Source organism: Clinocottus analis, unplaced genomic scaffold (assembly GCF_023055335.1).
Source record: "Clinocottus analis isolate CAN_PGR_092001 unplaced genomic scaffold, fCliAna1.0.p SCAF_27, whole genome shotgun sequence".
In the NCBI taxonomy this organism is placed as follows: domain Eukaryota; kingdom Metazoa; phylum Chordata; class Actinopteri; order Perciformes; family Cottidae; genus Clinocottus; species Clinocottus analis.
The window spans coordinates 2402501-2425982 of NW_027176009.1; the positions used below are offsets into that span (position 1 = coordinate 2402501).

Here is a 23482-nt window from a genome sequence, read left to right on the forward strand (position 1 = left end):
TGACTTGTCAAAGATGATAAGAAACCAGGTGGAAGATGTGTAAGTACAGACTTTAGATTTCACGACACTGCTCTTGACTTTGTTATATCAGCTGCGAGGCATTGTGTTACAACTTCAGGAAGAATCAACCTGATTGTAGCTGTTTTGAATCAAGAGAGAGCAACATTAAACCTGAACCTGAGCTTATTGTTGCATTATAACTCAAATGAGGTTTTTAACTTTTTTTTAACCCTTTTTGGATTGATTAGTTTTACTGTTTTGTTTCTTTTTGTTCCGCTCGCCTGCATCCTGCGTTGTGTCCCTTTGTGTGTTCTCAAAAAATTGTTTCAATGAAAAAAATGTCACAACCTGTTTCTGTAGGCTTGCGAAGGTTCAGGACTGTCAAAGTGGAATCTCTATGGAGCTCTTCCTTCATTTTTCCCTCGTACCAGCAGTAAGTTGTCCATGTATTTAATATGACTTCCTTTGTCCTCAACAATCTATAAAATATGAACTTGTCATGATTCAAGAATAACAGCCCTGTTTTCCGCTTTGGGACATTGTGTTTTTCAGACAGTTTAGAATGGTTTACTTAAGAGGAACCGGGTTTTTCTCAACCAGAAACACTTGCTGGGGAATTATAAATCCGACATTTTGCAGACACCGGATATTCACAGAACAGCAAAGTAACATAAGGGCCGTAGCACACCCTGGGAATTGGTCTTTTTAGAGGGTGTTTCAGAATACAGAACACAAATAAATATATCCACTATACGTCCAAGAACTGAACAACGACACAACCTGTGCATATTAAATCCACAATCAATGAGTAGATCAACACAGCAGCTTAATTAAAACTACTTTGCTAAGACGCTGAGGCCGGTGATCACCCTGACACCTCCAATGTATTTCCACTTTCACACGGTTGCAAAGCAAACAACGGATTTCTTCCCAGTGACTTTTGTTCATGCATCCACTTCTTGTGTTCCAGTTGTTGATTGTGGGGGTGCTGTCGTTCCTCCAGAAGAGAGCCCAGAGGCTAGCTATCGACCACAGATTTCCCTTCCTGGGTGGGCGTTTCGGTATTGTGGTGTAAGTGAGCAGCAGCATCAACAACTATAAACATCGAGGGATAAAATAACAGCAATATCTGTTCCAATGTATTCAAAGTTCAGTACTGCGCTTGTTCTCTGCAACTGTCTGACGATATGCATCAGGCTATTTTGAGGAGCTCATTTTGTGTGTTTCTGATATTACGCCGTCCCAGGCCCTTGGATAGTATTGGCAGCTTCAGTAACCGTTGGTCCTATGGGTTTGCGTTTGGTGCCGTGTCCTCCAGCGTCCTGCTGCTCTTCTCTGAGCGCTACATCCCCTTCGTCGTGTTTCCCTGGGCCAGAGGTACTGTATCTGTTTAGCTTGCGGACACAAGCAGTGAGCAGGTGGACTTATGTGCTTCCTTTTTATTGTCCTCAGCTATAGTGTATCTGGTCGGAGCGTTAGAGGTGGGCCTGGTCTATTTCCCTTTCTTTGCCTGTCTGTCCACACCTTTCAGAGTGGCCGGGGCGTTGCTGGGAATACTCTACTCTCTATCCTGGTAAATGTCTTGAACTGTTGACCTTTCACTCGTGTATGTCTTTAATGCACAACATTGTAAAAACTTGCAAAAAAAAAATTGAATCAAATGTATGATGGACACACAAACCAAAAATTTCCAAACATCCAAAATGTATAATAGAGGTTGTGCTGTATATGGACCGATAAATGGGTTGATATGTGGATGATCACATTTCAATAACCTTAGAAAATACATCACATGTCTCGATGCTTGTTTTTCAGGATCACCGTTACAGTCTGGGATACATTCACCTGTCCTGATGGTAAGGTAGGTGAGTATTTAAACTCGCAAAAGCGAGTGTAAATGTGCCTGATGCTGTGTGGTTTCCACCAAGGAAGCCATGTCCTACACCTTAATGAATTAGGCTCTACAAAACACCCAGTCATAAAGAGTTGCCCCTCAGTTATTGATTTAATGGGAAAAAAAATAAAATAAATGACTTTGTTTGTGTGGTTTTAAAGATTCTTGGTAAATACCAGAAGTTGATTGTCCAGTGGCCCTGCATCCTCTCCCTCATCTTCCTCTTGGGACGATTTGTCTACATGCTGGTGAAAGCTGCGCGAATACATCTGCGTGTAACCAGAGTGGAACCGGAGGTCAGCATGTATGAACTCAGTGAAATGATTCCTGCTGTGTATTTTCGCTTTTAGTTGCATTAATACATATATAGTTACATATATAGTTTACTACATATATAGTTGCATATATGTATATATATATATATATCTATATATATATATTCTGAAGCTAGATCTTCTAACTGTGCGTGACCGTTGACATGCTGAATCTTGTGCCAGGATCCTGAAGAGCTGATAGAGCAACATCAGGTGCAGCACGTTAAGAGACTGCTGAGGAAAGCGCCTGCACACAGGTAGAGCAAACATGCGCATGTACACCAATGCTGCTTTCAAGTGTCCTTTGTACATGTGGGCACGTTTACTTCTCTTGCTCGTAAAGGGATCCACTGTGTCTGGATGTTTGAACCAGTTTACCTAAAATGAGATCACTGGAGTGTTCACAGTTTTCAAAAGCACAGCATAACATATATTTTTCTTATATTTAATTGAATCACCCACTATGTCACATTTGTTTCTCTAAAATATGAAAATCTACATGCAAAGTTGAACATTGAAATTAGTATTTGCAAACTCTAATGTCTGTTTAAACTACGAAACCAGTATGCGTTAAACGCTGCGTGTTGAGGCAGTTCAATGGACTGACTTCAAGTCCAGTCTGGTGTGTTCAGGTGCTGCACACACACACACACGCACACACACACACACACACACACATGCACACACACACACACACACACACACACACACAGTGGTTTTGACCATGCTTTCTATGTTGCAGGGAACCCCTCAGCTGGTTCCAGAGAAGAGTGTATGAGTGGGACCCTTACTTCAAGTTCCCCAACAGGCTCATCGGCACTGTCATTATCTCGCTAATAGGCCTTTACACGGTAAAGCGAGACAAAAATGAGATGTTCATACACGTCGCTTTGGAAACGTGACACACAAAACACCTCAACTTTGCATCTGCTGGAGGTGTTCATTTGCCTTTGTGTCCTTTCTCTAGGTGACCCTGGCAGACTACAGTCTCAGTAATGTGGCTTTTGACCAAGGAGAGAGGTGGAAGGACACACTGAAACAGCTGTTTGAGTCCTGTAACCAAACTGAAGGTCTGGAAGCCATGATACCACAGCTGGAAGAATTCCTTAATGTGGCTAGAAGTGAGTTGGTTATGACCATGAACAAATAATACCATAAAACAAGGATTTAAACCAAACGTCCCCGGCTTCCTTGATTCTGGACATTTCCGAGAAGAAAAAAAGTAAAAGATGAGCTCCACCCTGATACTCTGAGCCCTGGTAAAAGTCAATTTCTTGTTGTTTGTGTTCTTGCAGAGTCTTGGCTAGCTACCACCATCTTTGCTAGTCTCAATTCTGTCGCTTACTGCTTCCATGTCTTGGCATGTTACAGGTAAGAGACCTGACACATACCCTAAAAACAAACAAAATTGATGTAATAATGGAAAGGTAGATGAAATTGCCCCAGCTGTTATTACAAAAACAACAACATAGATGAGTGACATGGTGTCTTGTCGCCATAGAAAACACTTGAAGAGGCTGTGGATAGGACAGAAGGGTTTTCTTCCAGAGACGTTTCACAACCCTCGCTCTGCTGTCAGCGTAGTAAGTAAGACACACACACACACACACACACACGCACACGCACAGCAGATGGCGGCCTGTTTTCTGCTCATAATGTACATGTCACAGTGGATGATCTGCATATTTTTAACATGTGAACGCGTGAGCAGGCCTTTTGAGGTTTCTAATATGCAGAGCACATGTGAATGTTTGCATCTCATCTTACTTTGTCCTCTTAATTTAACCCTTTTCAAAAGTAGTTTTCTCTTTCAATTTGAAACAGGCTTCCATTGCAAGATACTCTGGTTGGCAAATAGCGTTTACATTGTGGGGTAAGCTGTTCGCCTGCTGAAACACACACTGAATGTGTCTCCCTGCTGTTTCTCCAAAGCGAGATGTTTTCAGAAGCCTGGGGGAAAAGAATGAGAGGAAGTAACGGTAACTAGCTCTTCTGTATTTTCTCTTCAGGCTACCTGATTGTCCACTTCGTCCACTTCCTGTTCGCTCTGGTGTTTGTCTATGTGCTGGTTCTGCCGATACAGCATGGAAGAGCTCTGAGCATGCTCTCCAACCTGGGGATCATAGTGTAAGGCTTCTTCCACGGTGGTTGTGCGTACATGATGCAATATGAATGGACGGCTCGATTGACTCCTTGGTTCATGTATTGTTTTTTTTTCTTCCTGTGTCTCCTCAGTCTGACCATCAGTCTGGTCATCGGCCTGGTGATTCTCCAGATCGGTCTGGTTCAGATCTTCTTCCTTCAGGACAAAATTTCCCTGACTGATAAACACAAACCTCTGGCTCTTAACAACAGGTGGCTATATTTTAATATTGATATTTCAAAAGTGTGGACGATAAAACTGTCTCACTAAAACCCATGTTCTACATTTGCCGGCAAACTGTTGCTGGGGATACAGAGATAGTTGTAATTCATTATTATTAGCACTGGACAGTTTGATGACATAATGTCATGCTGATGCACTTTCTCACTTACTCAAGTGCAAAGTACCTTCATTTACATACCGAATATGGTGTCTTACAAAATGTCACTCGAAGAGACACATATTAATGTGGAAAAAACTAAGAATGACCTCAAGAAAGATGGGAATCTAAAATAACTACCAAAATGGGGAGAAACAATCACAAAGAGACACACAACAACAACAACAACAACAACAAAAAGAGGCGAAACAACTTTCAAGTCTGGGTGTCTTGCTCCTAGTAACAGAGGTGGTTTCACAGTGTGGAAATTACCGTCAATACAATAATTGGATGTAATTCAAAGTAATGTGAAATCACAGTTACTCTTCCTTCTCTTCAGGAAGGCGTTCCACTGCTTCAACTACTTCTTCTTTTTCTACAACGTGGTGATGGGGATCAGCAACTGCATAATGAGGTTGCTGTTCAGCATTATGGTGGGGACGTGGCTGGTGTCCCGCATTGACCGGAGCATTATGCAGAGAGGATATGAAACCATGGATGCCGGTAAGATGAACTTCAACAGAGACGTGTCTGAGACAGAAGTGAAATATTGAAGTTCTCCCTATTGACCAGCATAGCATGTCACAGTCAAACCTATATTTCTTTGTATTTATATACAATCTATGGTGGAATATAAAAGACACAACATGATACATTGTACCATTATTATTATTCATATTTGATGATGATGGGGCAGATTAGAGTAATAATATAGACGAAGACTTTCATTCATCCTGAAGCAGGATTTTCTTCCAGGAGGTGGCAGCATTTCACAAAGCGTCAGAGGATGTATTCAGTTGTGTATTCTCCTTCAACACATGTTAAAAATACTGTAAAGTCATTGCTGTTTTTAGTATGTGTGTGTTGCTCTCACAGTATTTATTGCATGTCCCAGGATACAATACTTGGATTGGGATGATCTTTGCTGACCACTATCATAGCAATCCAGTCATGGTGTGTTTCTGCCAGCTGCTGGTCTCCAACTCGCTGGAGAAACACAATGCGTCTGCTTACTGCACATTCAGCAACATGGCCTCTGGTCAGTATGTGTGTGTGTGTGTGTGTGTGTGTGTGTGTGTGTGTGTGTGTGTGTGTGTGTGTGTGTGTGTGTGTGTAGCTCTTATATGAACAACCATTCACTAAATAACTATTGCTACTATTAAATATGTCTAAAAATCCCAGGTGGTCGTGAGGAAAGAAGTACCAAAATCAACAAGATATCATAAAAATATTTAATAAAAAGAGATGATAATATTCGATACGTACAATACTTGATCAAGGCCCTTTCGATCTCAGCCGGACCCACAGGCTGTACGCCAAGTACGAGCCAAGTTCCATTTCCAGTTTTAACACAGCACATTCACTTGGCTATCGGTTCAAATTCATGGCATGCGATTGGCTAAGAGTCACACAGGGGCGGAGTCTCTCTTTGGCACAGGTTTTGAAGTTGGCTCCATAACATTCCTGTTTTCTGGTACCTGAAGTCCTCACTCTGCCCTCCTGTGTTAGCTAACAATATATTTGACATAGAAGGAATTAGTTATTCAGTTCTACAGGTTACAGTGCAACAGGAATTCTCTATTCTGAGCTACAGTCATCCTCCAGAAACCCTATGCATGTAAAGTCTCCCCCCTTTCTGCAGCATGTCAAATGCAAATCGAATCCTCCTCCTGTCCTGATAAGACCAGGAGGAAGTTCCCCAGACCACAGGAGGTCCAGCCGTTCCCTTTGTTCCTCAAACCAAATGCTTTCCTGCAGACACTTAACCCCCCCTATGTGTAAATGACCTCTTCACTCTCCAGCGCAGACTCCATGTTACCTGATCAACACTATATATATATATATATATATATATATATATATATATATATATATATATATATATATATATATATATATTTTGCTTCAATACATTCCATGAATCATTATAAAGTAATGAAAAACATACAGTAACCTTCTTATGCATACAATTAGATATCTTTCATCATAACATCCCTTATTAATTATCATATTCCTCTTTTGTATTTTAATATGCACATTAAACAATTCTTTATTATACATGTTCAAGTCCAATATTCACACCCCAGACTATTACAATTCTACAAAACTCAACACTAACCTTTGTCTGCTGAATGAGACTCACAAGTATCTTCTTTTAAATTAGCTAAAAAATACAGTCATTAAAAAAATAATCTTGCACATGTCTATATGTTTTATTAAAATAAAATGTATCTTATTATTATTAATATTTGTGCATTTTTTCAATTGTTATTATTTTTGTATTACGGGTTCATTATTTGTTTTATTTTTGGACAGAATCCTCTGTGAAGAGCCAGGTTAAGAAGCGTTGGATGCTGTTTTATACCTTACTGAGGAACCCTCAGCTGATCCTGCTCAGGAAGCATCACCTTTCTTCATCTTCATCATTACATACATCATCATCATCATCTGCCATGCCAGACACGGTGGTGCAAGCTCGCGTCATGGCATTCAAAACACAGGGCCGCCGAGCAGAGTCACAGTCACCACCAGTGATCATAGTCACACCAGCACAAGACTGTTAAAGAAACACTTCAATGGATTGCAATCATGTAAAAGTAATATATATTTACACACACACACACACACTGTTAATGTGATAAAATTAGAACAACTTTCTATTCATTCTTAGTAATTTACTTGCATCGCATGTAAATCTGAATAAATTTTGAGAAACATTAACCTCTCTTTGTGGCATCTATTCCACAATTGGATGTGATGCACTGAAGTCTAATAATGTTGATTTCATTTAAATATTGTGAGCTGCACCTCATTCTAGGTTTATGTTGTACAATGTAACTGGATTCCACTGCCTGCTAAACTGTTTTATAAATTAACAATGGGGCTTTGGTGGGACTTTATGGTTGTGCAACTCAGAGAGCTCCTCTGAAAACAAGCTTGTGTAAACTTCTGCTTAGTATTTGTGACTTTAAAAAATGTTATTGTTGCACAAACAAATGCTTTCAGTTGGAAAAAAAAAGTGTATAAGATTATGATGTTCCATTATGTATTTATTATTAGACAGCTTATCATGTTGCCTTCAAAACTTCAAATAAAAACATTCTTTTAAGCAGCACATTTTCCAACGACTGTTTTCTGCATAGTTGACTCGTTGATCCCCTAAAAACTGCACATTAGACAAATGATAAGTCGATAAAGATAATCCAACATTTCGGACGAAAAGGCCGTACGAAACGAAAGTGACCTTTTGAACTTTAGGGCTTCACCTCAACGTGCGCCGTTGGACACTGCGCGAGACTTTGGATGCGCCAACATTGAAGACAGCAACGAGTTTGGCGTTAACAAGTGGAAAAGAGAGGTATTTTGAGGTGAACACATGTGTGTCCGTCACTAAAGTTGGCCTGATGTAATTTCACTTTGCCGACACTTTGGTTTGTCGAAGGTCGATTCAGGGCTGCTCAGAAAAACAGCCAAAAACGTAATTTCATGCTAGCTGCCAGCGAACAGTTAGCTAGCGTTAGCCGCTAGCCGTTGGTCAGCGCTCACGCTGTCCGGCCAACCGCCAATTTAACGGCAGCCGTCCGTTGTCTCAATGGGGATTCGTGTCTGGTTATCAGTCTCCAACGTTTCACGCGTCGCAGCAAGAAAACGAATATGACCATAGGCGGAAAACAAACGCACATAACGTCGCCATGTGGTTGTAGACTCACTCGGTCTCGCGTGTCTTCTCTCATACGACGTGGTGCGAGTTCATTAATGTGTGGCTTTTGAGAGTCTGAACTCTCGGCTGAAAGAGTAAGTCTGTCTCTGACCTAGTTTGCGACACCGTGTTTTGTTCTGCCATCCCGAAGACCAGTTGCGTTATTGCAAGATACACACCCAAAATATGTCGTTGAAAGTCTGCTTTTGCAAACCTAGTAAAGGACTTTTTTTTTTTTTTAGCGTGTCCAGTAAACGTTTGTCCACGAATCAACATCACATCTACCAAGCAGGGTTCGATCCATATTAACGTTATATTATATATTTGTGTTTTAACTGGTCTAACCCCACTGATTGATATCTCTGTTTCTATTTCAATGCGAATTTAACCAGGATGTCCGACAGCGAATCCATCAAGAAGATGTTGCGGTCTGTGCTTCAGTCCAGCAAGTCCGGTGTGTCCATGCACGCCCTCCAGTCGGAGTACCGGTCACTGTGCGGAGAGAGCATCCCGCTGAGGGAGCTGGGCCACTCGAGACTGGAGGACTACCTCAGGAGCATCTCCTCTGTGGTCCGCCTGGAGTACCACATGGGTGAGGTGAGGCCTGGTTTCTTTCTTTTTTTTTCATTTACCCATTCATAAGGCCAATGTTCAAACTCCATAAGAAGTTGTTGGTCGTTCATCACGTTTGCGAAATCACATGCCGTATTTTAACAATACAATGAATTTGGCTCTGTAGATAAAATGCTTTGCCGCAGTGTGTAAGGAGACGGCTCACATTGCTGAGCTGGTGGCCAAGCAGAAGTCCTCCAAAAAGGCTGGTCGCTCCCATGTCGTTAACTGCAAGATGAGGTTCAAACCTTCCAACCCGTACATGTTAAATGGTAGGAGATGCACAAGGCTTGTTTTTTTACTCCAGGGCTCTATTTTTGCAGAGATATCTTTTTATTTGTTGACCTCTAACCTTTCTTTGTGTCCCTATTTTCTGCCTTTCGACTCATTTAGTCAGGCCAGGGCCCGCTCTCCGCCAACCTTCAGCTATTGGATCCAATAAGTGGCACGCACACCGTTATAAGGCTCAAATCGCCAGAGGTTCAACACTTGTCAGCGCCCCAGGGGACTACAGGTAAAAAAAAAATTAAAAATACAGTTTTCATCAAGAAATAATGACCAGTAGTTGTACTTTTAACATTGATGGACAGCTCAGAGCAGCTATATTATTCACCTATTGTCAGGGTTAACATATGAGTTTGTGGAAATCCAAGTAGTGTTTGGCTTTCTTTAATTGAGATTCTGTCACTTATACAATAATACAACGTGTTAAGTAAATATAAATACGATTCAAACCAGTTTAAATTGTCTTTTTTTTTTTTAAAGAAAATAGATTTTTTGATCATTGTTTTTATTGTGTTCTCCCCAAACAGGCAGTTGGACCAGAGTTTAAGCGTTATCACCCCTGTTGAGCGCAGACTACCGGCTTCTCAACCAACTGTAAAACCGTGTTTCATGCCTGACAGGTGAACATACACATGCAGCGAAACTCAGCTCTGTTAAATCAAAGACCTCGCTCTTGATTTAGTATTCATTCTAGTACTTTTGCATTTTCTGCTCAAGGAGATGCGTTTGAATTCTAGTGTTTCTAACAACCTTTTTTAATTGTACTTGATGCAAAAATGTTGCTCGGGGCATTCATTTGAAAATTTTAGTGGTTTAGTAAACTATTAATAGTTAATTCTCTAAATATGGTCCTTTTTATCAACCTGTATTGTATCAAGAACTGCAGCAAGATGTTTGTATTGAATTGCAGCTTGTTGTGAAAAGCACAATATGCTCAACACACTGCTATGTTGCCAACAGGAACGAGAAGAACTTGACAAACTGCCAGAAGTCCAGAGGTATGTGGGACCTTGTTGGTGTGTATCAGTTTCAATGTCACAACATTTTAATTGATTCCTCTTAAATATAATACGTACTTTATAGAACAATGTGATTTGGTGTATAATATGTCCATGTTTTTGACACCATTTGAGAGTTATGTTATGTAGCTACAAGCTGCATTTGATGAACTTTAAAAAGTTATGTACTGATTCCAAGCCAAGTTTAAACACTGTCAATCAGGCAATTTTTCATTATTTAACAATATAGCCAACAGTCATAATGAACCAGGTAGCAGAATTTAAGTGTGATTTATACCAATAATTATGGTCAATTAAAGTAAAAAATAATATATACACTGCCAAAACAAAAAAAAAATTGATTATGCTCAGGAGATAAACTATCAAGCTGCTGCACTTTGCCCTCTGATATCAGCACTTGTTAACTTTTCCCTCTTCCTTTTGTAGAACCTTTCACAGAGAAGCCTCCTGTACAAGTCTCCAGACTCAACCAGTCCCAAGTATAAAAATGTTTCTAATTTTATCTGAAATGACCCGATAGCTCACATTTGGATTTCTAGTGCGTTGAAATTATATCCCGAATAAAATGCATGTGCAAATGTTTGAGAATAAATCAAAAGGGTTAATTCGGGCCTTCTTTATATTTATACGCAGCCAGAAGGTTCACTGAATTCATGCTGTAAATGATGTTCGATGCATGTTTATAATGCAAAATGTTTGTCTGCAGCACTTGTGCTACACCCCAATCAGTGGTCACGGCAGTCGTTTCCATCAGCTCTTTTAATGAGTTTCACTTTGTACTTTGTGCGTTTATTGTATTCATTCAATTTGAAAACTATCCAAAAGCACAGGGCCAGACTTATAGTGATCGATTATGTGTCAACTTCCCAAACAGTCTGGTCTGTATGACGTGGAGCTCATGCAGAGCAGAATAACTCAGCTCCTGAAGAAATACCGCAGTGGATTGTGGCTGACTAAACTACCCAGGGTCTATAGTGACATGTTCAATGAGAAGCTCCACCCTCAGGTGCTCATTGATCTGGAAAAGTGGTCACACATCGCAATGGTGAGTTGGTAGATAAGTATACGTCCAATCAATTTAATATTATGAAGGTGTGGGAGTTTTGAAGCTATTACAAACTCAAACCTTTTTTAAATTGTTTCTTTTTTCTAATATATATAACCAGCCTTAACAATATTTGATGGTTTGAATATCTTTCTTTGTTCCATCTCTTGCTACTCTGGCTTTCACAGGTGGAGCAACCGTCCTGCACCAATCGAGCTGACCGCCTAATCTACCCTCCTCTGCCTCCTAAACCTCGTATTGTTCCTCAAAAAAGCGACACCAACATGCCTCCAACATCACCCACTGATTCAAAAACTATCACCACGCTTCTTTCTTCACATCCCTCAACGCCTGACCAACCTTCCATGCCCTCACTTTTTCCAGTCCCCAAACCTAGACTTTCCCACCAACCCCCTTTGGCTAGACCAACCTTCATTTTTCCTCCGCAACCTGCCGCTGCCCCTTTAAGCAAACTGTTAAATTCAGTTACGCTGCGCAGCCCTGCCCGCAACCCAGCACTTGCTCCGCATCTTCCCTCCTGTGTTAATCTTGCCCTCAAATCCCGGGGTGACTGTAAACAAAATCCGAACATGTCTACGATGGCCCTGAACCACAACCAAAACATTCTGACCCAAGCCCCTACCGTGACTAGCCCTGCATCACCCAACGCTCCCTCATTGGCTTCCTCCAACCAAGCTGGCCCTGAAAATTTACCATTTTTGAAGGTCGACTTCTCCCCGACCTCTGATTCTGTCCCTTGTCCTTCCTTAAAGCCTTCTGCTGCTGTTGTTGTGTCAGCTGAGGTGCGTCAGAAAATAAAGGAGCTTCTGTCCAAGTATTGTCGGGGTCTGTGGGCCCATTCTTTACCCAAACTCTTTATGGACACATACAAGATGCAATTCCCCAAACATATTCTGGACAACTTGTCTCTCTTGCCGGATACATTCACTGTGGAGTACCCCATACCACATGACAAGAAGAAGGTAAGTGAATGAGTATATACCGGTGTTAACACAATGTACAAGTAAAGTCCTTAAGAGTAGAATAAAGTTTTTTGGTATTATTCTCATTAAAAAACAAGCAGAAACGTCTTGTGCTGAGAAATGAACTGCCCAAATCTGCAGTTTTTTAAATGGCCACTTGATACCGGCTTCATAAGCACCCACCCACTTTGAGCTTCACAACGGCTCTTTCAGAAAGCTAGAATGTTTTATACAGTCCATGTTAAAGCTCACTCAATCGATTTGATTTTGTGTGGATTAACTGGGAATTCTTCCAATGATGATAATAATGGTTTATCTTCTACAGTGTCTGATTTAAATCTTTAGGGAGTTTAGAGCCATACTTCATATTAACCTGTTTTTGTTGTATTTTTTGTGGTCAGGCCATCCTGTATAACTCCAAAAGCACTGACATGGAAGCCACACAAAATCATGTCGGCCACCCCCTTCCTTCTGGTATGGAAGTCCTGGGTCCTGTGGTGCCTCCCTGTCTGGTTCTTCCCTCAGAGCAGTACCCCTCTGTTCTGATTGCTGATGCTAAGAGAAGCAATGCTGTTACTATAAGGTGAGACGCACATTATTCGAGCAGACAGCAATGTCATAAATTGTTATTGTGAAAAAAAAGAATAGCATGTTAAAAGTCACACACAACGGAACAAATGACCACTAATGTGTTTCTTTGTTAATGCAACTCCAAGGTTTTAGTTTTTGTAGACTACAATGCACAGATCGTCTCTCTGTTCAGGTATGTCGGTGAGAACTACTCAGACGCCCAGGAAGCCATGGAGGAGGCCATGCACTCTTTCTACAACCAAAGCTCCACCCACCATCCTCTTTCTAAACCTGTGGTTGGTCAGCTAGTAGCAGTCAGAGGGGAGGATGGAGAGGAGGTGGCAAGAGCTCAAGTAATAGCCATCATTGCCCCTAACAAGGTCAAGGTAACTAATTTAGTCTGTCGGTCCAAGTTATTTTCACCTGTCACGCGGTTGAATACTGATTTAGTAGTTAAGGGATGTACTCGGTTCAGAAATGTTGACGCAGCAATTTTCATTGTCTGAGGAAGACAGTGTGTAGCTGCAGGAGGGGGGAGTGTTTCTATAGTAAAAGCTTTTGTTTGTTTGCCAGGTATACTATGTGGACTATGGCTTCTCTGTGGAAACCAGTGGGACTAATCTTCTGGAGCTACACCAGGACTTCCTGTCTCTGCCTTTCCAGGCTATATTTGTTGGACTTGCAGGTACATTGAAGATATAGAAATGACTTTAACATTTGCTTTTGTGTAAGTGATGTAGATAAAAGCATAGAGAACAAACAAAACGTAAATATTGGCCAATGGCCCTCCTTTCTCCACTCCCATCCTACTTTATTTTTTTTCTCCCAGGTCTAGAGGCATTCAGCTCTTATCCACCAGTGCTGTCTTCTTTGGACAAGTTGATAGTCGGAAAGATCATGCTGATGGAGACATTAGAGTCGTGTCAGCAGAATGAGACTCCCGTTGTAGTGCTGTACGACACGTCGCAGGATGATGACATCAACATCAACTCCACTTGCCTAAAGACTCTCCAGGACCTGACCATGAGCAACCCTCTGACTGTAAGGATCGTGGTGCTAACTACCAGTATAATGTGATGCATAAGACGCAGGAGAGCCCTCTCTAATAATAGCAGGTTTTGCATTTATTTAACAAACTTGCCTGATTTTCCCTCGACATCGCCTCAGCTCGACCAGTGAGTGATCTGGTGGAGGCGTTGAACCCTGCTATTAATCTGCCTGTTATGCGAACTCAAGAATGTTTAGGGTCTCAGGCGGCTCATTATGTTGAAATTAAAACCAGCAGCCTGTGAGCCATGATTGTACAGTCCTCGCTGTCATCAATCCTCCCTGCATTATTTGACAATAATCTTTCTGTTGCCTGTAGGTCAATGCTACCTATCCGGATGTGCGTGTCACAAATGTGTGTGCAGATGGCGTCATCTACTGCCAGCTACCCTGCAGAGGAACTGCAAGACTCTGCAAGCTACTGGAAGAAACTGAGAGTTTCTTTATCTCCCAGGTTAACAAGACCTCCCTTTGCCCTGGCACTCCATGGTGTTGTCGAGCATCTCATGTTGCACTTTGATTGCATGTAGAATATTAGCGGTGCAGTGTTTGTTCTGTTCAGTGGGCTGCTTGATTCAGAGAGATGTTGCGTCATGTCAAGTTTGACTTGGCACTGTTTGAATTACCACAGTAAGGTCACTGAATTATACGGTTTCTAAGTGCTTTATATAAAAACCGGCCTGTAGGATGGGGTCGACACCTTGTTTTTGGTAAATAGCCTTGCTCGTGCTGACGGGGGCAGGCGTAAACAAGGTTTTACAGTCATTAAGATGTTATCTGATAAGGTGGAGAGAAGACTGTATCTAAATATTTGGCACAGGAGTAAACCCACACTGCATCATAAACGCAATACTGTTGCGACACATCTTTGAAACCTTTTGAGCACGTTTGCACTTGATGCCACACGTCAATCTCTGATTTATTATATTCATCTTTTTGATAGCTGAAGATCAGCCTTATGAAAGCAGATGTGCTTCATAAAACGCAACGCCTTTTATGCTGATTTCTAATGCGATAAACCAGATTATACTCCTTCATTGGCTGCTGAAGTGATACAGAATCAGCTTAAATTCTACTTGAAACCACTTAATGGTTTGGCTCCCAATTACATTTAGTTTCACCTCACAGGGTGGAGTTTTTACTAATCATCACTAATCATGTATCGGCTTTTGCCATTTTCACGAATGCAGTTTTATACACAGCTGCTGTGTTTCATTCCACCCGCAACCACAAAAGTCGTCTCGGAAAAGGTAGAATGTAAAATGTTTATTTTGTAACTATCCTGACCAGATGACTTCTGAGCTCCTGGTGTCCAGACCCTTCATTGGCAAGTTCTGTCTCGCCCGCTACAACGGAATGTGGTCCAGAGTGGAGGTAAGAACAGGATCATCCACATTTATTTTCTTAAAAACCTTATTTCGGACAATGAAAGTATTGCGTTATTGACTCGACAGTTTGAGGTCTTATTTTCTAGTTGCTCACTCACAAGTTGTTGCTTTTGTTTTCAGATCACCAACATCTACGGAAACCGAGTGATTGAGATCTTGTTCATTGACTTGGGTGTCCCAGCAACTGTAGAGGTTACTGATCTCCGAGAAATCCCCCCTCTTCTCATCAAAAACTTCACCATCATCCCACCACTGGTCAGCTATCTCTCTGTCTATGTGTGGGCTTGTGTATGTCAATCAAATGGCTGTAGAGGTCGTTCTTTCTGTCCTAATTGATTTGAAGCCTCTGTCTATTGTACTTGTATGTCATTTAAAAAACATAGAATCAAATAATTGAGCTGTTAAAGGATAAAACATATATTTGTGGACCAAGAAGTCAGGTAATTGTGCTTGCAATGATGTTTCTTCATCCACCAACGTTGTTTCCAAAGATTCTAATGTGTGTGTTTGTTATAAACGTAAAGTTGTTGAGGCTTTTTGTGTATGTATCTCTTCAGGCTATTAAATGTCGCCTGGCTGATGTCGCAGTACCGGAGGGAGACTGGAGCCCAGAGGCTGTTCTGTGGCTGAAAAAGGCTATCCTTGGCTCTGAAGACTGTAAAATAAAGGTAACCTAAAGTTAAACGCATATCCAAGTTGAACAGTCACCAGTCTCTATTGTATTGAGCATCTTTTGGATGTGGTGGAACGGGAGAGCATGCGTGTGCAGCTGACTAATCTGCAACAATTGTGTGACGCTATCGTGTCAATATGGACAAGAATCCTAAAGAATCCATGCCGCAAAGAATTCAGGCTGTTAAGGTGTCAAAGTATTACTTGGTACAAAAAAGCAGTACCTAATAAAGTGTAACCAGTTTACTTTGTTTATAATAAAGTCTTGACTGCTTAAAGCACAACAACAGTGTGCAGTGTAGCAGGAGTAGTGTTGATATTTCAAATATAAACACTGCAAATCAGACTTACAAGTAAGGTCTTGTTGAAGAACAGTGCAAAACAATAACGGTCCCATCAAAGTCTCCCGAACTTTGTATATGCATTTTTTTTTTTTCACCCTTTTGTTCCATGTTTTTAGATCTTGAAATTAGACGAGCACAAAGAAGACCGACTGGTCGACATGTACCTCTTCATCGGTGCTGTTAGTCAGGAGTTGGACAAGAGCTTCAACCATCAGCTGGCCCAGTCAGATTTGTGGAAGGAACTTACAACTCAGAAGAACAACAACAACAACATAACTTGTACAAACAGCGGGGATACAGGTAACACTGCACAACATAAAACAGTCTTTTCCGGGTGTGTGACGGTTCCGTCTGAGTCGGTATTTTTACGTGTCTCTTTTTTTAAAGAGTTTTTATTTGTGCTCCAATCTGTTCAATGTGAAGTCACGGTATTAGGACATTGAGATTTTGGGGAGATTTTGCATTACAGCACAGTGACTGATCTCAAAGGGCTGACTAAGGTTTTATGTACCTGTGTTTTCCAAATGACAAGGTCTCAGTGCTCTAATAGAAAGGTTGACTCTGGGCAGCCCGGTCCTGATCGGCACCACCAAATCCTCAACCATACCTCTTCAAGGTGCAGAGGCCTCATCTGCTCCAGATATGATGACCGAGACACTTTCACTGCCTCCCCCACTGGAGTTGCCTCAGGTATGTTTAGATGGACAAACTCTTTGTTGGGGCTCGCTTGTCACGTGAGGGAAGTAGCCGTAAATACAGTATACGGTACATGTTGTAGTTTTTCTTCAGACTGACTGTCACACTTATCATTTTATGACTCAATCGTTTACTTGTCGACTTCTAATCAAGAGAAAAACATCTTCATGGCAAGTGTCATTATTCCACTTTCACCAGACTCTAAACTGCCAATTCATGTTTTGTTCCTGTATCCTGCTAGTTAAGGTTTCTGTTGTATGGTGTCGGAGAAACATAAAGACCTATTTACAGGATATTGTCAAATGCACAAAAATACAGTTACTTCTGACAAAGAGTTGGGCCACAACAATAGCAGTATATTATTCAGTTTTTGACAAGTATTTCGACTGTATATACACTTTATTCTCTTGTGTTCTTCCAGCCTGGCCAGAATATGGACGTGTTTGTGCCCGTGGCGTGCCACCCTGGTTACTTTGTGGTGCAGCCATGGCAGGACCTGCATAAATTGGTGGTGTTGATGGGGGAGATGATGCTTTATTATAACCAGACGTGGAAGACCAACTCGGCCCCAATCATCCAGAAAGGACAGATCTACGCTGCCAAAATAGACAAGAAGTAGGTGATTGTGTTTGCAGCTGATTCAAAGCTGACGCATCATGAACGATGTGTCGTCATTGTAAATTATTTATGTTCATTCATTTTTGACTATATTCGTTTAATTGATTTGGACATCACAGTAGCATTAGAATTGTAACGCTAAAGTATGCACAAGGACCAGATGCACTGTGTTTAGTCTTTGTAGCAAAACTTGAATCAACACCTTTCCACAGAAGGCTTTAAAGAATTGGAGCACTTCAGGTTATGATGTTCATTTCATGGCAGTCTTGGGTTATAAGGATGAATACAAATGGACAAAACTATTTGTAAACTAATCCATTATTTAGATTACTGCCCTTGTACTACTTGTGTGTAATATTGTAGGAGTTCAGCTGTCTATTTAGTGTCATTCTGAAAAAGAAAATGTAAAAACAAGGTTGCTATTGTCTGATGGTTAATGACTTCACTAATGCATGCCTTTACCTAGTTGGAACCGAGTGCAGGTGAAGGGGATTCTGGCCAACGGGTTGGTTTCTGTGTTCGATTTGGACTACGGCCAACATGAGGTGCTCCGAAATACACTTTTCAGGCCATTGATAGAGGAATTCAGACAGCTGCCCTTCCAGGCCATCACTACCCAACTTGCAGGTGAGTTGGTTCATAATTCTCTCAGTAGATTTGCTGATACATATGCAATAAAGCTGTGTTATTTAATATGTAATGAGTGGTGCAACAACTTGGTATTATTAATTTAGCTGCCATTTTGATTTCAGAATTACGTAATAACTTTTTAGCCCTGAGGTGAAAATTTAGGTTGAACCACAATCTTTTTCCACCACACTTGAAACTCATTGTATAATTTACTACTCATTAAATTGTCAATAATAAACAAGATGTCCCCATTTGACGCAAACAATCACTGGATCCATCTTTGCCGGTTCCCATACTCTCTCTAAGCTATTTTAAAGGATACATTGTTATAAAGTTGATAAGGACTGTCACAAGGGTACATATAGATACAGCTGAGCAAATACAATCCCTACATTTCCATGTTCTGCCCATTAAAAAAGCTTTTAATTCCCATGGAAACTTTCCACCTTGAATTTTACAACCCTAAACTGCAACTCCAATTATCTCCATTATCAGCGAGTCAGCTGTGGTTAATTGATTTCCACCTTGATAACACAAGGCGGAGCAGCTTGGGTTATCATTCGGATTACGAGTACCACGTTTGTTCTGCAGGTATGACACAGCACCAGTGGTCAGAGGAGGCCTCCATGTTGTTCAGGAACCACGTGGAGAAGCACTCGCTAGTAGCGCAGGTGGAAAGCGTGTCAGAGGTTAAACGTCAGCTGTGGCAATGCAGGATGACAGTTTACCTGGTGGACACTACTACGCACAAGGACCAGGACATTTGGATTCACAGCATGATGGAAGACTTTAGCGGTGAGCTGTCTTCGGCAGCCTAGGACGTCTTCTCATGCTTGTTGGTAAATGAACCGGCAACAGTAAATTGTTTTCCTTTTCTAAAAATGTTGCCTAGTGAACCAGTGAGCCAAACGTCACTTTCTCTGTCCTTGGATTAGTTTAGCTTTCCTGATCTTTTTGCCCCACAAAGGCATTAAAGACGCCCCTTTTTAATTTGATTTGATTTGTTTTGGTCAGTCGAGGGTCATGTCAACTTGAAATAAGGGGTCTTTTGTGTTTATTTAAGAAATTAAGAATATCTCACGGCATCAAATTTTCCTCTTGCCAGTCTTTATTGTGAAACAAATGAAACTCTAATTCATCAAAACTTTTAAGTTAAGTCACCTGTGTGTTGCATGTTTTTTGTTTGTTTTTTTACTACTCTTTTCCCCCATTTAATGTGTTTTTGGTTTGCTGTACCTCATGCATGCAATGGTTGAGCTCATTATGCACGTCATTTTATGTGTGTGTACATGTATGTTTTTACATTAATCCAATTTAAATTGCTTAATTGCCTTAATTTACATAAGTTATATGTGAAATCTGCATTGCTGTTTAATAACACCCCTAATTTTTTTGGCTTAAAAGAAGTTTGTAATATTTTGAGTGTTTCAACCTGTAAAGCTGTTCACAAGGTTTTGTTCAATTAAACCATAAAGAAAAAAGAGGGTGTACTCTGACTGAAAGCTTTAGAACAAGTGTAGGATCTGTGATGTCTGCGAGTAAAATTTAAAGGGCTTTTAAGGAAAGTTAAAGTCAGTCTGGTGGATAGAGGGGGGGAAAAATGAAAGCGTTTTAAATAGCTTTCTGTCAAGACAATATTACATATTTATGACCGACCAGTAATGCATGTTTAACTCAGGAGATGCAACCAACACTCAACATGATAACTGATCCTATTAGGTTTGCTACAAATATACAAGTTATAGTTTGTTTACTTTTAATTTTATATATAATAATTGGGTTTTCTGAGTGGAGTAACTTCATGGATTCTCAGCTTTCTATATTTAGTCTTTGTGCTAAGCTAAGCGGCTGCAACGTCATATCTTACATTTGCGCAATTCAAACAATAAATTAAACAAATATAAGAACTAAATAATGATCAAAGTGCAGGAAGAGGCAAAAGGCCAACTGGGCTAATTTCAAGCCTGTACTACTTACAATTTTACATCAGCGCAAACATAAAAAGAAATATGCCTAAAGAAGAAAATATAAATGTATACTAGAGTATCATTCTTTCCGTTGATTCGTCGCTTTCGAAGGACTTTAAAATATAATGGAGTATTTTTTTTAATTTACATTATTTGAGTAAATTGAGCGGGTCACGCGCAGAAGGCTCGTGCGCATGTAATGTAACGTATTGAAGGGTGGTGAATCAATGAGTCCCACCATGGGCGCAGTTGCACTTGATGACATCACTGGAGTGACAGGGCAGCCTGGTGGGGGGGAGGTGGTGTTGGAGGAGGAGGAGGAGGAGGAGGAGGATCTCTTCCCACAAGTTTACTTTGCCCTTTGCGGGAGATGAGCTTCAGCCTCCGCAAACCCGCCGAGACTCGACCAGGGACGGGGGAGGAAACTTTGAGAGCGCTCTGCGAAATCTGCTGAATTGAGGATTATCTGCGGGTCATGGACGGGGTCGTCTAGTTGGGAGTTTTTCTCGGATTCCCGGGTTGTGCGCCTGCAGCAGAGCGGACCTCGCAGTGCGACTCCAGGCGGCTCTGGAGGAAACCATATCTGGTCAAAGTATTCGTTGCTGTCACCCAGCGGGACTGTCCGGCTATAAATAGCGTCGGAGGAGGTACGGAAATAAATGCAAAAGTTATACCGCAGACTGTAAAACAGTCAAATTGGTGAAGCTCACACGGCGAGCTTCCACTAATGTACAGCACTACGCTTTTAAAGTACTCTTGAGAAAATAAGTTTCCATGAGGTCATTGGTAGTTAAGAGGTCCAGAGGTGCTTAGGAATAGTTTTTATTTCGCTGTTGGTTTTTCCGAAATGTTGTCTGTCTTATTGGCTTAATGCAGGCAACACTCTGAAAGTAACTGCACTCTGCAAGTCCTCACACCACAGTCCTGCACATAAGAGAGGTGTTCAATGCAGTCTTTATTATAAACGGCAGGGGACCTGCAGGAAAAGTAATGCACTGTCCATTGACTAATGTGATGCCTGTCATCCAATTGAGTAATAACTATTCTGCATGCGATTCAAAGGAATCCCCTTTTTCATTTTTTTTTAACGTTTTTGTAGCCTACAAAATAAAATTAGATTAATAATCACTCTTTTAAAAATAAAAAGAAAGGCTTAAGGTAAGTTGGGGTCATGATCTAATTGTCATCTTGGTGATATATCATGTGATCAAAAACAGTATCCATGTCCAATTTGAAAAAATAAGTTTAAGTAGAACATGTAAACCGTCCTCGCATTGTGAAGTGCTGTGAGATGCACCAAGTGTCTGCTGTGACCCACATACGTACATCACTGCCGAGCCTCAAACTTCGTGACTTCAGATGTTCCCCCTCTCAGTTTTGGTTGAGCGAGTCCTGCACGCCGTGGCGTTCACGTTGCTGGACCCGAGACTAAACTGCAGCATGTCGCTCTCTGCCATGAGCTCACTGTTGCACAGTAGTTGCACCATCTTAAAAGCAAGCTCATAACTATGTTCTTCTCTGGGATTAGTAATGTATCAAGTTAGCAGCTAGCTAGAGGCGGCTCTGACCGGTGGAGTGACACGTGACCTTTTGACCTTTTGCAGAATGCACAAATGGCCAGACCTCAAGTCACCAAGGCAGCTAGTGAGCGGCTCTGGTCCTCGTTATACACGCACCGTGACACGACTCCACGAAGGTCCCCACAGTGGACACTGCCTGTGGGTTTTTCGTTTTCTTAGCACTGAAAGTCGGTAGATTGAGAGAGTGTCTTAAAAGGAAATGACCGGTCAAGTTGTTCACTACACTCAACTTCACATGTAGAATAAATGAAAAAGAAACTTTCTGTTGTGTATTATTCTATTTTTATAAGCATCTATGCATTCTATCAGTGCTCACCACTGTATGTAAGTGGACACCCTTGTTAATTTCACAGCAAAACACACACACACGCACACACACACACACACACACACACACACACACACACACACACACACACACACACACACACACACACAGACTGTCCAGTAGCTCACCAGCTGACCAGTTGCTTTTCCCCACAGCTGTTTTGTGCCGGGCCATTCCAGAGACCTGCAATCTTGCAAAATCGTTGAAACACAGACGCCAAACAAATGTTACAGTCGAACTCCTCGACCACGGAAGACAAATAGCACAAAGCATCATGGGAGAGTGTGAATAAACGCCTCTTCATAGGAATATTGTGGTCATGTTTTGTCACCAAGTCCACTGGTCCACCTGCAGTTTGCATCTGGTTAGAAGTACCAGGTTACGTGATCCGGATATTCAAGTTGTGTTGGAGTTCAATTTGTCGACTGCAACCTCCTGTGCCGTCCAACCTCCAGGGATCTGGAGTGTTTAGCGTTGTGTTTTTATTTGTGACACTGCAGAATACTTTCTCATTGAAGTGTGGAGGATGGTGCCCCCAAGGTCAAGCTAGCGAGGACAGCGATTTATCTTGAACTTTCCAAACGGAAGAACGTTTAAGGGAAATATTCACACGACACTTACTGCACATGTGATGCTTTTTCTCTTCATTTCGTGACAGTGTAAGCTGTTTCTACGACAGTGAGCAGGAAGTTGTCAGCCGAAGCACCTAAAAGGCTGCTGCCGTGCTCTCAACTTTGTTTTTTGTGCTGATTTATTGGCTGGAGCAGTTTTTGGCCTCTCTGAGACCATATGTGAGTTTCTACGGAGATGTATGTATTTCCCAGCAGAAAAACTCTGAGCGGCTGTTTATGTCCATAAATCAACATAAGATTTACAAAAAAAATAGCAGTTAAAGCAGGAGGAGAAGATTAACATCTGGTGTTAAAATAGCTATTTCAGGTGTGAACTCTTATTTGTTTTTGAGGGTGATAGAGGCTATGCTCATGAGTGTCAAGAGGCAACATCATTTAAAAGATTTTCCACATGTCTGTCGTGATAAATGATCCTGCTATCCTCCGAGGCTTTTGGACTGGACAGACCTTGTTCAGAGGGTCATGCGTTTATGACTCTACACGATGCATCCCGGCTCAGGTCATTTTTATTGTCTCTCCTCTGCATGTCCTCCAATGGAGCAGAAGCTGGTAGAACGGCAGTAAATACAGGAACGGGTCTGCTTGTTATCATCAGAGAAGGCCGGTCTCTCCCAGCAGACCTGCAGCGTTACTTGG

At 41.4% G+C, this 23482-nt stretch overlaps 2 protein-coding genes across 4 annotated transcripts; both read left to right on the forward strand.

Annotated features, from left to right (window-relative positions):
- Positions 1-13: 13 nt before the first annotated feature.
- Positions 14-7294, forward strand: stra6l (STRA6-like). Its single transcript, XM_068592243.1, has 18 exons — positions 14-39; positions 361-433; positions 971-1071; positions 1247-1377; positions 1453-1573; positions 1816-1861; positions 2056-2190; positions 2392-2465; positions 2951-3059; positions 3176-3329; positions 3504-3579; positions 3710-3791; positions 4033-4081; positions 4218-4335; positions 4444-4563; positions 5071-5234; positions 5626-5769; positions 7047-7294. The coding sequence occupies exons 1-18, from the start codon at positions 14-16 to the stop codon at positions 7292-7294; spliced, it is 1971 nt and encodes a 656-aa protein (XP_068448344.1).
- Positions 7295-7843: 549 nt separating this feature from the next.
- Positions 7844-19841, forward strand: tdrd7a (tudor domain containing 7 a). Of its 3 annotated transcripts, none has more exons than XM_068592528.1 (22): positions 7844-8098; positions 8823-9027; positions 9170-9314; positions 9436-9556; positions 9855-9947; positions 10288-10325; positions 10773-10825; positions 11221-11391; positions 11580-12374; positions 12776-12957; positions 13138-13330; positions 13518-13629; positions 13774-13985; positions 14311-14445; positions 15282-15365; positions 15500-15634; positions 15937-16047; positions 16512-16695; positions 16928-17085; positions 17513-17706; positions 18176-18336; positions 18931-19841. In XM_068592528.1, the coding sequence occupies exons 2-22, from the start codon at positions 8824-8826 to the stop codon at positions 19155-19157; spliced, it is 3708 nt and encodes a 1235-aa protein (XP_068448629.1). In that variant the 5' UTR covers positions 7844-8098; position 8823; the 3' UTR covers positions 19158-19841. The 3 variants fall into 3 exon arrangements, with proteins under 3 accessions (XP_068448629.1, XP_068448627.1, XP_068448630.1); XM_068592526.1 differs by having other exon boundaries at positions 7844-8088; XM_068592529.1 differs by lacking the exon at positions 7844-8098 and adding an exon at positions 8331-8525.
- Positions 19842-23482: the final 3641 nt, after the last annotated feature.